This window comes from Bombina bombina, chromosome 2 (assembly GCF_027579735.1).
Source record: "Bombina bombina isolate aBomBom1 chromosome 2, aBomBom1.pri, whole genome shotgun sequence".
Classification (NCBI taxonomy): Eukaryota; Metazoa; Chordata; class Amphibia; order Anura; family Bombinatoridae; genus Bombina; species Bombina bombina.
This window is the reverse complement of record NC_069500.1, coordinates 1024955943-1024969389: the sequence shown is the minus strand read 5'-3', so window position 1 is coordinate 1024969389 and position 13447 is coordinate 1024955943. Positions and strand designations below refer to the sequence as shown.

The following is a 13447-nucleotide window of genomic DNA, read 5'->3' as shown; positions in this document are numbered from 1 at the left end:
GGAAATCTCGGAGTTCAGCTGACTTTCTTCACTACAAGTTCATCCTGAACTCCTACTATTCTGCCCTTAATCTTTATAAGGAACATTATTTTTATAATCTCATCTCTACTCTTTCCTCTAACCCTAAATGTTCAACACTCTTCTTCGCCCACCCCCACCTCCTAACACAACCTCTCTCTCAGCTCGAGATTTTGCAAGCCACTTCAACAACAAAATTGACTCCATCAGAAGTGAAATCAGCTCTCAACATACTTCCAATCTCCCACCCCCTCAAAAGCTCACGATCACCCAAAACCCAAATATCCAAAAATGCAGCTCTTTTGCCCCTGTTAATGAGGATGAAGTTTCTGCCCTTATACTGTCCTCCCACCTCACTACCTGTCCCCTCGACCCCGTCCCCTCACAGCTACTCCCCTCCCTCTCTTCTACCCTCACCCCCATACTCACACACATTTTCAACCTCTCCCTCAGCACTGGTATATTTCCCTCATCTCTAAAACATGCACTGGTCACACCTATCTTCAAAAAACCTTCCCTTGATCCAACCTCCCCATCCAACTACCGCCCTATTTCCCTACTCACTCTTGCCTCAAAGCTCCTCGAAAAGCTAGTTTACGCACGTCTATCCCATTTCCTTACACTAAACTCTCTTTTTGACCCACTGCAATCTGGATTTCGTCCCCATCACTCTACAGAGACAGCAATTGTCAAGGTTACTAATGACCTACTTAAAGCAAAATCCAAAGGCCACTTCTCTCTGCTTATCCTCCTTGACCGGTCTGCAGCCTTTGACACTGTTGACCACTCTCTTCTGCTCCAAACCCTCCTATCCTTCGGCATCTGTGACACAGCCCTCTCGTGGTTCTCTTCCTATCTGACTAACCGTAGCCTTCTCCGGAGCATCCTCTGCCCCGTTACCACTTTCTGTTGGGGTACCTCAAGGCTCTGTCCTTGGTCCCCTTCTCTTTTCAATCTACACGTCGTCACTAGGTTCCTTAATAAAGTCCCATGGGTTTCAATACCATTTGTATGCCGATGACACCCAAATCTACCTCTCTACACCAGACCTACCTCCTTCCTTACTAACCTGTGTCACTAACTGTCTTTCTCACATCTCATCTTGGATGTCCTCTCACTACCTTAAGCTAAATCTCTCCAAAACTGAACTCCTTATTTTTCCCCCTTCTTCCAATGTCTCCACCCCCAAAATTTCTATAACTGTTGATAATTCCATCATTACCCCTACCCCGCACGCCCGATGTCTTGGGGTCACACTTGACTAAGATCTTTCCTTCACTCCTCACATTCAGTCCTTGGCTAATGCCTGCCGCTTCCACCTTAAAAACATTGCTAAAATTAGACATTTCCTTACACAAGATACAACCAAGATTTTACTCCACTCTCTCATCCTTTCCCGCCTCGACTACTGCAATTCCGTCCTCTCTGGTCTACCTAGCTGCCGCATAGCTCCTTTACAATCCTTTATGAATGCCTCTGCCAGGCTCATCTTCCTTACTCGTCGCTCTTCATCTGCTGCACCTCTCTGCCAATCCCTTCACTGGCTTCCTATTGCCTCTAGGATTAAACACAAAATCCTCACCCTGACATATAAAGCTCTCAACTGCACTGCTCCCCCCTACATCTCAGAACTTGTCTCTAGATACTCTCCCTCCCGTCCCCTTCGATCAGCTCAGGATCTCCTCCTCTCTTGTTACTTCCTCACATTCACGTTTACAGGACTTCTCCAGACTGGCCCCCATCTTGTGGAATTCCCTGCCTCGCTCCATAAGACTCTCCCCTAGTTTTAATGGCTTCAAGCACTCCCTAAAAACTCTACTATTCAGGGATGCATACAACCAACACTAACCTTTCCTATTGCCATTGCTTTCCCATTGAACCCCTTAGATTGTAAGCCTATGGGCCCAGCTGTTTACAGATCGCTTCATAAGAGCCGACTACAACAGTGAAACTCTCGGCAGGGCTCTCTACCCACTTGACCCCTACAAAAGCTATCCTATACACCGACTATGTTTACAGCGCTGCGGAATCTGTTGGCGCTCTTCAAATACCTGATAATAATAATAATAATAATAATACGCTGAGTAACTGGTTTACGAGCATGAATAAGAGTATTAATGACACTCTCAGAGAAACCTCTCTTTGCTAAGACTAAGTGTTCAATCTCCACGCAGTCAGCCTCAGAGAATCTAGATTTTGATGAACAAATGGACCTTGTAACAGCAGGTCTCTGCAACAAGGTAACTTCCATGGAGGAGATAAGGAAATCCCCACTAGATCCGTGAACCACGTCCTTCACGGCCACGATGGAGCAATCAGGATTACTGATACCCACTTCTGCATGATGCGGGCCACCACTCAAGGAAGAAGCGGTAATGGAGGAAAAAGATATACAAGTTTGAACCTCCAGGGCACTGCTAGTGCATCTATTAGATCCGCTTGGGGATCCCTCGACCTCGACCCGTACCAGGGTAGCCTGGTATTGAGACGGGACGCCATGAGATCTATCTCCGGCATCCCCCACTTGCTGCATATCTCTGCAAACACCTTGGGATGGAGAGACCATTTCCCTGGGTGAAAGGATTGCCAGCTGAGAAAATCCGCCTGCCAGTTGTCCACACCCAGAATGTGGATCGCTGACATCGAACAGCTGTGGGCCTCCGCCCACTCCAGAATCTGAGATACTTCCTTTATCGCCAAGGAACTTCTCGTTCCCCCCTGATAATTGATGTAAGCCACCGAGGATATATTCTCTAATTGGAATCTGATAAACTGGGACGAACCCAGAAGTGGCCAAGCCTTCAAGGCATTGAAGATTGCTCGTAGTTCTAAAATTGATCGGGAGGGAGGACTTCTGAATCTACAACCCCTGTGCCTTCTTGGCACCCCAAACAGCTCCCCATCCAGATAAACTTGTGTCCGTAGTCACAATCTCCCCGGATGGTCTTAAGAAGCACGTCCCTCGGGACAGATTATCTGGACATAGCCACCAAGAGAGCGATTCTTGCAGCAGAATATCGTCCAAGTATGGGGCTACTGTAATACCCTGAGTTCTGGCAATGGCTAGAAGAGCCCCCAGAACCTTCATAAGGATTCTTGGAGCACTAGCTAGGCCAAACAAAAGGGCAATCAGCTGGAAGTGCTGGTCCAGGAATGCAAACCTCAGGAACTGAAAGTGTTCCCTGTGAATTGGAACATGAAGGTAAGCGTCCTTCAGGTCTATAAAGGTCATAAACTGGCCTTCCTGAACTAAAGGAAGGATGGACCTTATCGTCTCCATCTTGAAGGAAGGGAACTCCTTCGGCCTCTAACAATCCACCCTATTCCCTACCCACCGCGATGGACACTATTGATCTGGTATTCTATCTCTGCTCTCCCTCTGATGTTGTCTGTTGCCCATTTCAGACCACCATCTGCTCACCTTTAATCTTAATATACAGGCTAAACCTACTCCCCCCCCTCGCCCCTGCACCTGTAGAAATCTGCACACTGCAGACCCTCCCCAACCTTATTCAAATATGCCTCCCCCACACGTCAACGATATCCTGCCCTGCCCTTACTATAACCCACTATAACAATACTCTCTCCTCTGCACTTGACACTCTCGCTCCGCCCCAACTTCGCAATCCACGTCATCAGCTGCAGCCCTGGCACTCCCAGCAAACACGCCACCTACAAAAGTGCTCCCACACTACTGAATGTGCCTGGAGGAAATCCCGCTCTGAACCTGATTTCATGCACTATAAGTTCATCCTTTACTCTTACACCTCTGTCCTTCACTTAGCTAAGCAAACCTACTTCTCTTCTCTTATATCCACTCACTCCTCAAACCCTAAAAGACTCTTCTCCATTTTCAACCCTCTCCTCTACCCACCTGCACCACCCCCATTCATCTGCATTCAGTGCTCAAGACCTGCCTGACTATTTTTTCAATAAAACACTTAACATCCAAAGAAACATCCCAACACAAGCCTGCAATCTCCCAACTTCGCTCCCAGTCACCCCCTCTGCCATTCTCTGCACCCTCCTCCCAACCACTGAGAGTGAAGTAGCTTCCCTATTGTCTTCCTCACACCTCACTACCTGCCCACTTGACCCTATTCCTTCACATCTAATATCTTCTCTGTCTCCCACCCTCACTCCGGCTCTTACCCACATATTCAACCTATCCCTTTCTACCGGCTCATTCCCTGCCTCCTTCAAACATGCAAAGGTCACCCCCATTCTCAAAAAACCCTCTCTTGACCCTAACTCTCCTGAAAACTACCGCCCCATATCACTGCTCCCTCTAGCGTAAAAAATCCTTTAAAAACTAGTTTTCAATCGCTTAACCCACTTCCTGTCCTCCAACTCGCTGCTGGACCCCCTGCAATATGGCTTCTGTCCCCAACACTCAACGGAGACTGCCCTCACCAAGGTTACTAACAATCTCCTTTCTGCTAAAAACAAAAGCTACTACTCTATACTCATCTTACTTGACCTCTCTGCTGCCTTTGACACTGTTGATCATCTCCTTCTCCTACGGACTCTCAGCTCTCTTGGGCTCTGTGACACTGCCCTCTCCTGGATTCACTCTTATCTATCTAACAGATCATTCTCCGTCTCTTTTGCTGGTGACTCCTCCTCTCCATTGCCTCTATCTGTTGGAGTACTCCAAGGCTCTGTCCTGGGTCCTCTACTCTTTTCTATTTACACTTCTTCACTGGGTAAACTTATCAACAGCTATGGCTTCAACTACCACCTCTATGCTGATGATACCCAGATCTACCTTTCCACCCCTGCACTCTCTCCTTCTGTCAATTCTCACATCAACGACTGCTTATCTGGCATTTCCTCCTGGATGGCCTCTCACCACCTAAAAATAAACATGTCCAAGACCGAACTACTTCCTATCTCCCCCTCTAACTCTACGCCAGATTCTAATTTTTCCATCACTGTTGGTGGCACCACTATCTCCCCATCACCCCAAGTCCGCTGCCTCGGAGTCACACTTGACTCAAATATGTCCTTCATTCCCCACATCCAATTGCTCTCTTCATCCTGCCGCAACCACCTACGGAATATCTCCAAAATTCGTCCGTTTCCGAGTGATAAAACTACTAAACTGCTAATCCACTCCCTGGTAATTTCATGACTTGACAACTGTAATAACTTACTAATTCCCTCCCTCTCTCCTGCCTCTCTCCCCTTCAATCCATCCTAAATGCATCTGCCAGGCTAATCCACCTCTCTCGATGCTCGTTTCTGCTGCACCTCTCTGTGAGTTCCTTCACTGGCTCCCCATTCACAGAAGAATTAAATTTACAATTCTCACCCTGACCTACAAAGCCCTCACCAATGCTGCCCCACCTTACCTGTCCTCACTCAAACAAATATACTCCAGCCCGCCCCCTAAGATCCAACAATGACCTGCTCCTTGCATCCTCTACCATCACCTGCTCCATGCTAGACTACAGGACTTCTCTCGTGCGGCACCAACCCTCTGAAACGCACTTCCTCGAGCTGTCAGACTCTCCCCTAACCTCTCCTACTTTAAATGTTCCCTAAAGACCTTTTTGTCAGGGAAGCTTATCACCCGACTCATTAACAAAACTTCACTTACCTAACAGTTGCCCTCATCTATCTCCTCACTAATATCATTCCCACCTTTGCAGTCCCCACCTCCTGTTTCCCATCCTCCTACCAATCTAGAATGTAAGTTCCCACGGGAATAGGGCCCTCAATTTTCTCTGTATTTGTCTAAAAATGTTTGTCTTTTATTGTATTGTTTCTCCGTTGTACTTTTTTCCTTGTACCCATGTGCAGCGCTGCGGAATCTGTTGGTGCTTTATAAATAAAGAATAAATAAATAGCAGCTCAGGTTATACCCACAGAAGAACACAAAAACTTTTTTTTTTATATATATACTCCCAATAGCTGGGGCACTTCCCACCTCCTAGACCCAGACAGTTAACAGAGGAAACGCTCACCTCAGGTTTAAGTCTCAGCCGGAATGGAGGAAATTAAAAGACCACATGCTATGAAAAGTATAGCAATTTAATAGGAGCTGTGCAACACTTTAAAAAATGAAAGTGAAACCTGTTTGTTCAAGCTAAAAACACACAGTCTATGAGCCCAGAAAATAAAATCACACAAAACAGCATGTAAATAATTAATACACTGATTATTTAACCCCAACTGTTCAATAAATCCACCTGAGAGGATATTAACCCTGGATCCTATCAAGGTATAAAGGAGCCACACTGTGACCCTGTTATAGCGCTTTATGTGTAAACAATTGAAACAATCTTACCTCCAGGATCCATGCTGTGGAACAGAACACAGACTCTCAAGTGTGACAGTATTATAGTAGCGCTCCTGACATGGACTTGAGTGAGAGAAAGCAGGCAGTGAAACTCGTCAACACTGATTGCTTAGTAGCGGTTAGCAGTAGTCTGGATGGTTTCGCAGAAAAACGTTCCCTGCATCTCCAAACTCTAACTTTCATCAATACTCTCACTGAGAGGTTGACATGACTACTTAATACTCCAGTCCTATCTCAAAGGGCAGTTACTCTCCAAATCTTCTGACACTTCTCTGCCACCTCCTATCGTGACGAAAGGCAAAGAATGACTGGGGTAATGAGGAAGTGGGAGGGATATTTAAGCCTTTGGCTGGGGTGTCTTTGCCTCCTCCTGGTGGCTAGGTGTTGTATTTACGAACAGTAAGGAATAAGGAATGAAGCCGTGGACTCTCCCTATCTTAGGAAGGAAAAGGGACTCTTCAAATAACTGCTGAAAACCCCCCGTATCAAAGCTTACATAGCAAATAACACAGCATATTTGTACCTCAAATTTAAAGCCATGCTTCGATGATCAGAGTGCCTTACCACCTCCACCATTCCTGAGAACCTTCCTACATGCTGAGAATGTTAGAACAACATAGGAACAAGGAAGGATGAAAACACAGAAAAAGCGCACTAAAACAGTTACCACTACAAGAAAAAAAGAGGGTGCCTGATAGTGCAGTAAGTCTATACAGATGATGTCAGAAGAAAAGCAGTATAATACTCAAAAAATAGAAAGCAAAATAATGTGCTGCACAGGCAATAAGGACCTTTGGGACTCTTCTAGCAGAAGGGATAGCCAACAGAAAACAAAACATTCCAAGAAAGAGAATGTGGCTTAAGAACAGATAAATTCTAGCCAAACCTTGAACAAAACCATAAATGTCAGAAAGATTAACAATCTTCTAGTGGAACAAAACTGAAAGAGCAGAAATCTGACCTTTCAAAGAGCTGGCAGATAGACCCTTATCTAAACCATCCTGCAAAAATTGCAAAACCCAATGAATTCTAAAAGAATGCAAGGAAAAAAATATGATCTATACAAAATAAAATAAAGGCCTTTCAGACCATATAATAAATCTTCCTAGTCACTGGCTGGTGGGTCTGTATCAAAGTATCAGCAACAGAATCAGAGAAACTTCTCTGCCTGAGAACTAATTGTTCAATCTCCATGCCATTAAGGTTATAGAATCAAGATCCTGATGGAAAAACTGACCTTGAGACAGATTGTCTAGATGCATAGGAAGAGACCAAGGAGGGCAACTGGATATCTGAACCAGATCAGCATACCAGACCCTGCAAGGCCAAACAGAGACAATCAGGATTCTAGCCTGATCTTAGTAATCAATCTGGTAAGAAGAAAACATAAGGCAGCCGAAACGACAATGGAGCTACCAGAGTATCCACAAACTCCCCTGAGGGTCCCTGGACCTCACATAGTATTTGGGAAGTTTATTATTCAATCGAAAGACCATCAGATCTATCTCTGGGTGATCCCAAAGATACACTATCTGATTGAAAACATCCAGACGAAGAGACTACTCCCCTGCAGTGATGGACGACCGCGAAAAACTGCATCATAGTGGTTCACGCCTGGAATATGACTTGCAGAAATCAGGCAACAATTGGCTTCTACCCAGGAAAGAATTTGAGGCACTTCCTTCATTGTTACGGAACTACAAGCTCCCCCTGATAAATGCCACTACAAAAAAATATTTGAAAATGGAAATAAGAGTCCATTTTCAACACATGCCAAATCTGAAGGGATCTGAAAATTTCACAGGGTTCTATAACATTAATTGGCAACCTCGCCTACCGAGGAAACCAAACCCCTTGTGCCCTCTGAGACCCCCAGCTGGCCCCCCAACGTGAAAGACTTGTATCTAAAGTGATCACTGTCCAAACAGGACAAGCGAAAAATGTCCCCTGCATAATAAGCTGATGATTCAGCCACCCAGACATGGACTAATGTCCTGTGATCTAGATAAATATATAAAGACAGCTGCGTATGATCCCTGCACAATTGCTGAAGCATACAAAGCTGAAGATCAAACCAAAAAGCATCCGATGTAGCAAACATGAGACCCAATACTTCCATGCAAAAGAGCAACTGAGAGAAAAGAAATAGACTGAAGATTTTGACAAGCTAACACTAGCTTCAACCTTCAGTGCAGAAACATATCAGCAGAGAATATGAAATAGGCGTATATTGGTAACCCAACAACAATCATGAGACCTAATACCTCCATGCCAAAGAGCTACTGAGAGAAAAGAAAGACAAAAGATTTTGACAAGCTAACACTAGCTTCAACCTTCAGTGCTGAAACATATCAGCAGAGCCAGAGAATATGGAATAGGACAGTCATAAGACCTAATACCGCTATGCAAAAAAGCAACTGAGAGAAAAGAAAGACTGAAGATGTTGGCAAGCTAGCCCCAACCTTCTTAAATGAATCTATCTGAACTCTCAAGAAAAACAACCAGTCTGTAAGTGAGAGATTCTGCCAAAAGAAAAAATAAAGCAGAACCAAGATATCGGCCAGGTATGGAATTACTGCATTGCCTTGAGTTCTGATTACAAACAAAAGGGTTCCTAGAACCTTAATACATATTCTAGTAGCGCAATGAACTGAAAGCACTTTTCTAGAAAGGCAAACCTTTAAAAATGAATAATGCTCCCTGAATTGGAACATGAATATAAGCAAATTAGAGGAGGAATCAGACTTCTGTTCCCCGTTCTGATGAAAAGGGTTAAGACGAATAGAAGCTCTAAATTAGCCTTTGGACTCCTGTCCTGAGGAAGAAAAGCTTCCTAGCCTCCTGTCACAGTAGAGATAATAGAATCCAAACCAGAACCAAACATCATCTTTCCCTTGATTTAGAAACCATAGCAGCAGGCTGAGACTTTAACCATAAAGTCCTTCTAGAAAGTACTGCCAAAGATATATTCTTAGAATTAAAGTCAATGATGTCAATAACAGCAAAACAAATAAAAGGTTAAAAAAAACAAAAAAACAACTTTACTAGAATCATCAGAAAACTGCTTAGAAACACTATTAAACCAAATGGAAGAAGCAGTAGCCACACCAGCAGTAAAAACTGCTGGCCTAAAAATATAACCTGCTTCCTGAAAAATATTATCCTATAGAAAGATTCAAACTTCCAGTCTAAAGGGTCTTAAATAGAAGAACTATCTTCCAAAGGGTAAGAAGTACAATTAGTCAAGGTAGAAATGGTCCCATCAACCTTAGGAACAGTTTCCCAAAGTTCAATATTAGAAGTGAACAAAAGATACATTTTCTTAAACCTTGCAGAAGGATTAAAAGAGATTACCTTGCTTAGGCCATTCCTTAGAGACTATCTCAGAGACAGCATCAGTGACAGGAAAAACATTAGGAAATTAAAACATAGGATTATAAATTAAAGTCTAAACGAATAACAGATGTATCCTAAGGTACTTTAGGAGCCTTAACCTCTAAAGTAAACAAAATATCCTTTAAAAGCGAACAAATATGTTCGACTTTAAACAGAAAAGAGGATGCCTCTGATTCATAACCAGATGTAGAAACACGATTGTGAAAGAAAACCTCCCCCTCTGAGGATTCAGCAAATGCATAAACATTAACCTCAGTAGGCTCAGATTTAGTAAAAGGATTTAGTAAAAGGTACATTATGAACTGATCTTTTATGCTTATTTGAAGGTGGCATAACTACACACATATCAGATACTGAAGAGCAAATGCAGTCCTTTACTATAGGAGCAAGATAATCTGTAGATTACCCCTGCAAGGAAAAAACAAAAAGAGCAGTAACACCTTCAGAAGCAAGAGCAGCAACAGAATGGTTAAAATGCATTAAAACATTTAAAACATGTGTAGCATAAATATGCTGGAGGTAATACCTTAACCGGCTTTCAATAAACATATTTAACACTGATAGGAAAGTGTTCAGAGGGCTCAGCTTCAATAATAGGTTCAGGTAGAGAAGCAAAAGGCTCTATAATCGCAGAAAACTACAAAAGTAGTAATTTGCATATAATATAAAACATATAGTTATATACTCAAAAAGAGTTCTTGAAGATAGGGTAAATACGTACCCACTCCAAAAGCAGCTCTTTAAAAAAATGTACTAAGCCAAAGCGAGCTAATCCGACATGCAGGATAATGCACTATAATACAACCTGCAGAAAGCGCACCAAAGTAAAGAGTGTGTGCGTTATCCAACATCAGATATATACACATATATAAATCTACTGGAGAAAGCCAAACCAGTGCTTAAACATTTCAGCAAACGATATGGAATAGGAATATACTGATGACCCAACTGGGGGAGACAAATGATAGGTCTACACAACACCTGTGGAAGGAATGTGACTAATTCCCATGAGGAGAAAAAAAATGTCACAAGCTGCAGAGGAAAAGGGCCTCAACTCAGTCTGAGAACCCCTCTCATTGAAGAATAACAAGCACATCTTCATTCTTCACCTTCTTCAAGTGGAGGCAAAGACAAGACTGATTTACCAGTGAGATGGGAGGGGTTCTCTATAGAGGTGGTTGGGGTTTGGAAATCTTTGCCTCCTGCTAAAGGCATGGAAGAGTGATTTCCAGGAGTAGTGGATTGTGGACTCCCACCACCTGTATGAAAGAAAAATGAATATGTAGGCACTGTAGAAAAGGATCTTAGTAAATTTAAAGGCCTTTTAATGCATCTCATAAAGCATCTCTTAATGCATAGCTACGTTGTATATCTAGGGCATGGTGACGCGACAACACATCTATTCATAATGATTCATCATTATATGGGAGCATCCTTCCTTCCTCAGTTATAAGTGATGGAAAATTACAGGGTTAGTGGCATACAGGCTTTTTCAGTGAATATCAGAGTTTCCACTGGAAATATTAAAGTGTGCTCCAAACCAAACACAAAAACAGTTAATAATATGAACCAGATCTAAAAGCTAATATTGCTTATGTTATGTATGCTCTCTAAAATTACACCTTTTCTATCAAGCTAATAAGGAAATTAAAAGTTTTTGATATTACTGCTGTAATCTAGTAGCACTTGAAATGTTCCTTACATTTTATATGCAGTATAGAACTGATCATCATACCTAAGCCACTGGAGCCTGGAGTAGATTTCTGTTTGCCTGCTCCATATGGATGAAATACATAGAGAGAGAAATCAGACATGCATGCTGTGAAACTCAGGCCTGATGAGCTACTGCTAGCACTGGTCAAATCGGATTGGCTGCTGCTGTGTCTTGTTCTTCCAAGAGGGCTACCAAACCCAGTAGATGACCCTGCAAACATAAGTACATTTCTCTTGTCAGTTATTTCAAAACAATTGGTATACTTATGAATATAACATTTATTGAAAGATGAGTAAGCTTGTATGAATACTCTTAGTACTTCTAACATTGTAAAATATTTTAAACAACAACAGATATTAAAAAATTCCGATGTACATGCATACAAAAGTATAGCCTATTTTATATATACTTCATGGTAGGATTACAATTAGTAGAAAAATATTTTTCATGGTAGTATTGGCAGTTTAGTGTTGGTGTTCCAGAAGCTATCTGGATGCTCAGCTGTTCAGTTTGGCAGTTGTATACTCCTAGTTTTTTATTGTAAGTAGCAGAGCCTTACTTTGAAGATTGAGCAGTGCTTAATTACAAGCAGGAACGATACCAGGATTACAATTATTTTTTGTCACTATTTATTTCCTTTATCACAACTGGGAAAAAAGGACATTAACAAAAGACTTTTTGTTTCTCTTGGGACTTAACACAGATTCAGGTAAACAACACTTCAGTGTGGTAAACTGTTTATGGACATTTTATTTGAACATTTATTATTATTTACAGGGTTCTCTTTGTTTAATTCCTAAATTCACTGCTATATATATAATTTATTGTATGTAAGTTCACATGCACTATTTATTTGATTTTATAGTGCAATAAACAAATTACTTTGACACTAGTATCATGTGTGTTGATGTTTTACTCCACCAGTATGGATGGTCATAGCAATATATGGCCATTGTTTTTCTCTATTTAAGGTTTGAGGCAAGAGTGCTTTTTTCTAGTACTTTTTGTTTTCTTTTTGTTATTTAACAGTAGAAAAATATTAGTATGCTTTTTTAAAAAATATATTTTATTTTCAAAATTTTCAAAATTATGTTGTACATACAAATAATATTGCAATAAGTAATAAAGCAGCAAATTACATGCCCCAGAATATTAGAGGCAAGTTTATGCCTAGTATAGCATTATAAACCCATTGCAAAGATGTGTTGTCCTCTTGCAATTCTTGCAAAATGTAAAGCAGTTGAAAAAGGCACATACAATTGCTAAACTACTAATGATAACTGTAACATACATTAACAAGAAATGGAGAATATCAAACAATATTCCTAAAAAATTTAGATATTTGCAGATCCTGAATTGTAGTAGATCACATATCACACATATACAATACTTAATCTAATGGTACAAAATATATGATACATGAGGGGGACTATGATACTGAGGAAAGGCAAAAGACAACCATTAAAATGGATACATTATATGCTTGAATCTTTTGAAGTACCTGGGATCTCAATTTAATCATGTGAGTTTTCATAACACTACCCCACCCTTAAAACTTTTCAAGCTTGAGTATTAAATGGTATAATAATACTTAAGGCAAGACATACATAAGAACATGATGTCAAGAAATTTCCCAAAAGTAAAATAGTAATACCTTCCCAGAGATAATGGAGTATCAATCTTTTAAAACCAATCTAACAGAGGGAATTGTAGTTGACTTCCACAAAGCAGGTATCAACAGTTTGGCACAATTAATCATGAGTTTAAATAACGATTGTCTTAGTTTACACTGACGATTTGGTAACTAGTTGAATAGGAATATTAATGGGTCCAAATTTAAATGACAATTAAAATTTCTCCTTTCGCTTCTAACCAAAATATCTGTGTTAGAGGGCATTCCCATCATATATGATATAGGGATCCAATGGCCATGCATCCACCCCAGCATTTGTCTGTGGCAGCTGGAAAGATATATTTCAATCTTTGCGGCATTAGATACCAGCTTGAAATGTGTT

At 41.5% G+C, this 13447-nt stretch overlaps 1 protein-coding gene across 8 annotated transcripts in view; it reads right to left on the bottom strand.

Annotated features, from left to right (window-relative positions):
• The window catches only part of BLTP1 (bridge-like lipid transfer protein family member 1), a 1044923-nt gene that overhangs the window by 124510 nt on the left and 906966 nt on the right, over nucleotides 1–13447 (bottom strand). For all 8 annotated transcript variants that reach the window (XM_053703615.1, XM_053703613.1, XM_053703617.1 and 5 more), the window contains one exon: nucleotides 11454–11642. In XM_053703615.1, coding sequence (XP_053559590.1) covers nucleotides 11454–11642 — 189 coding nt within the window. The remainder of the gene's footprint in view (nucleotides 1–11453; nucleotides 11643–13447) is intronic.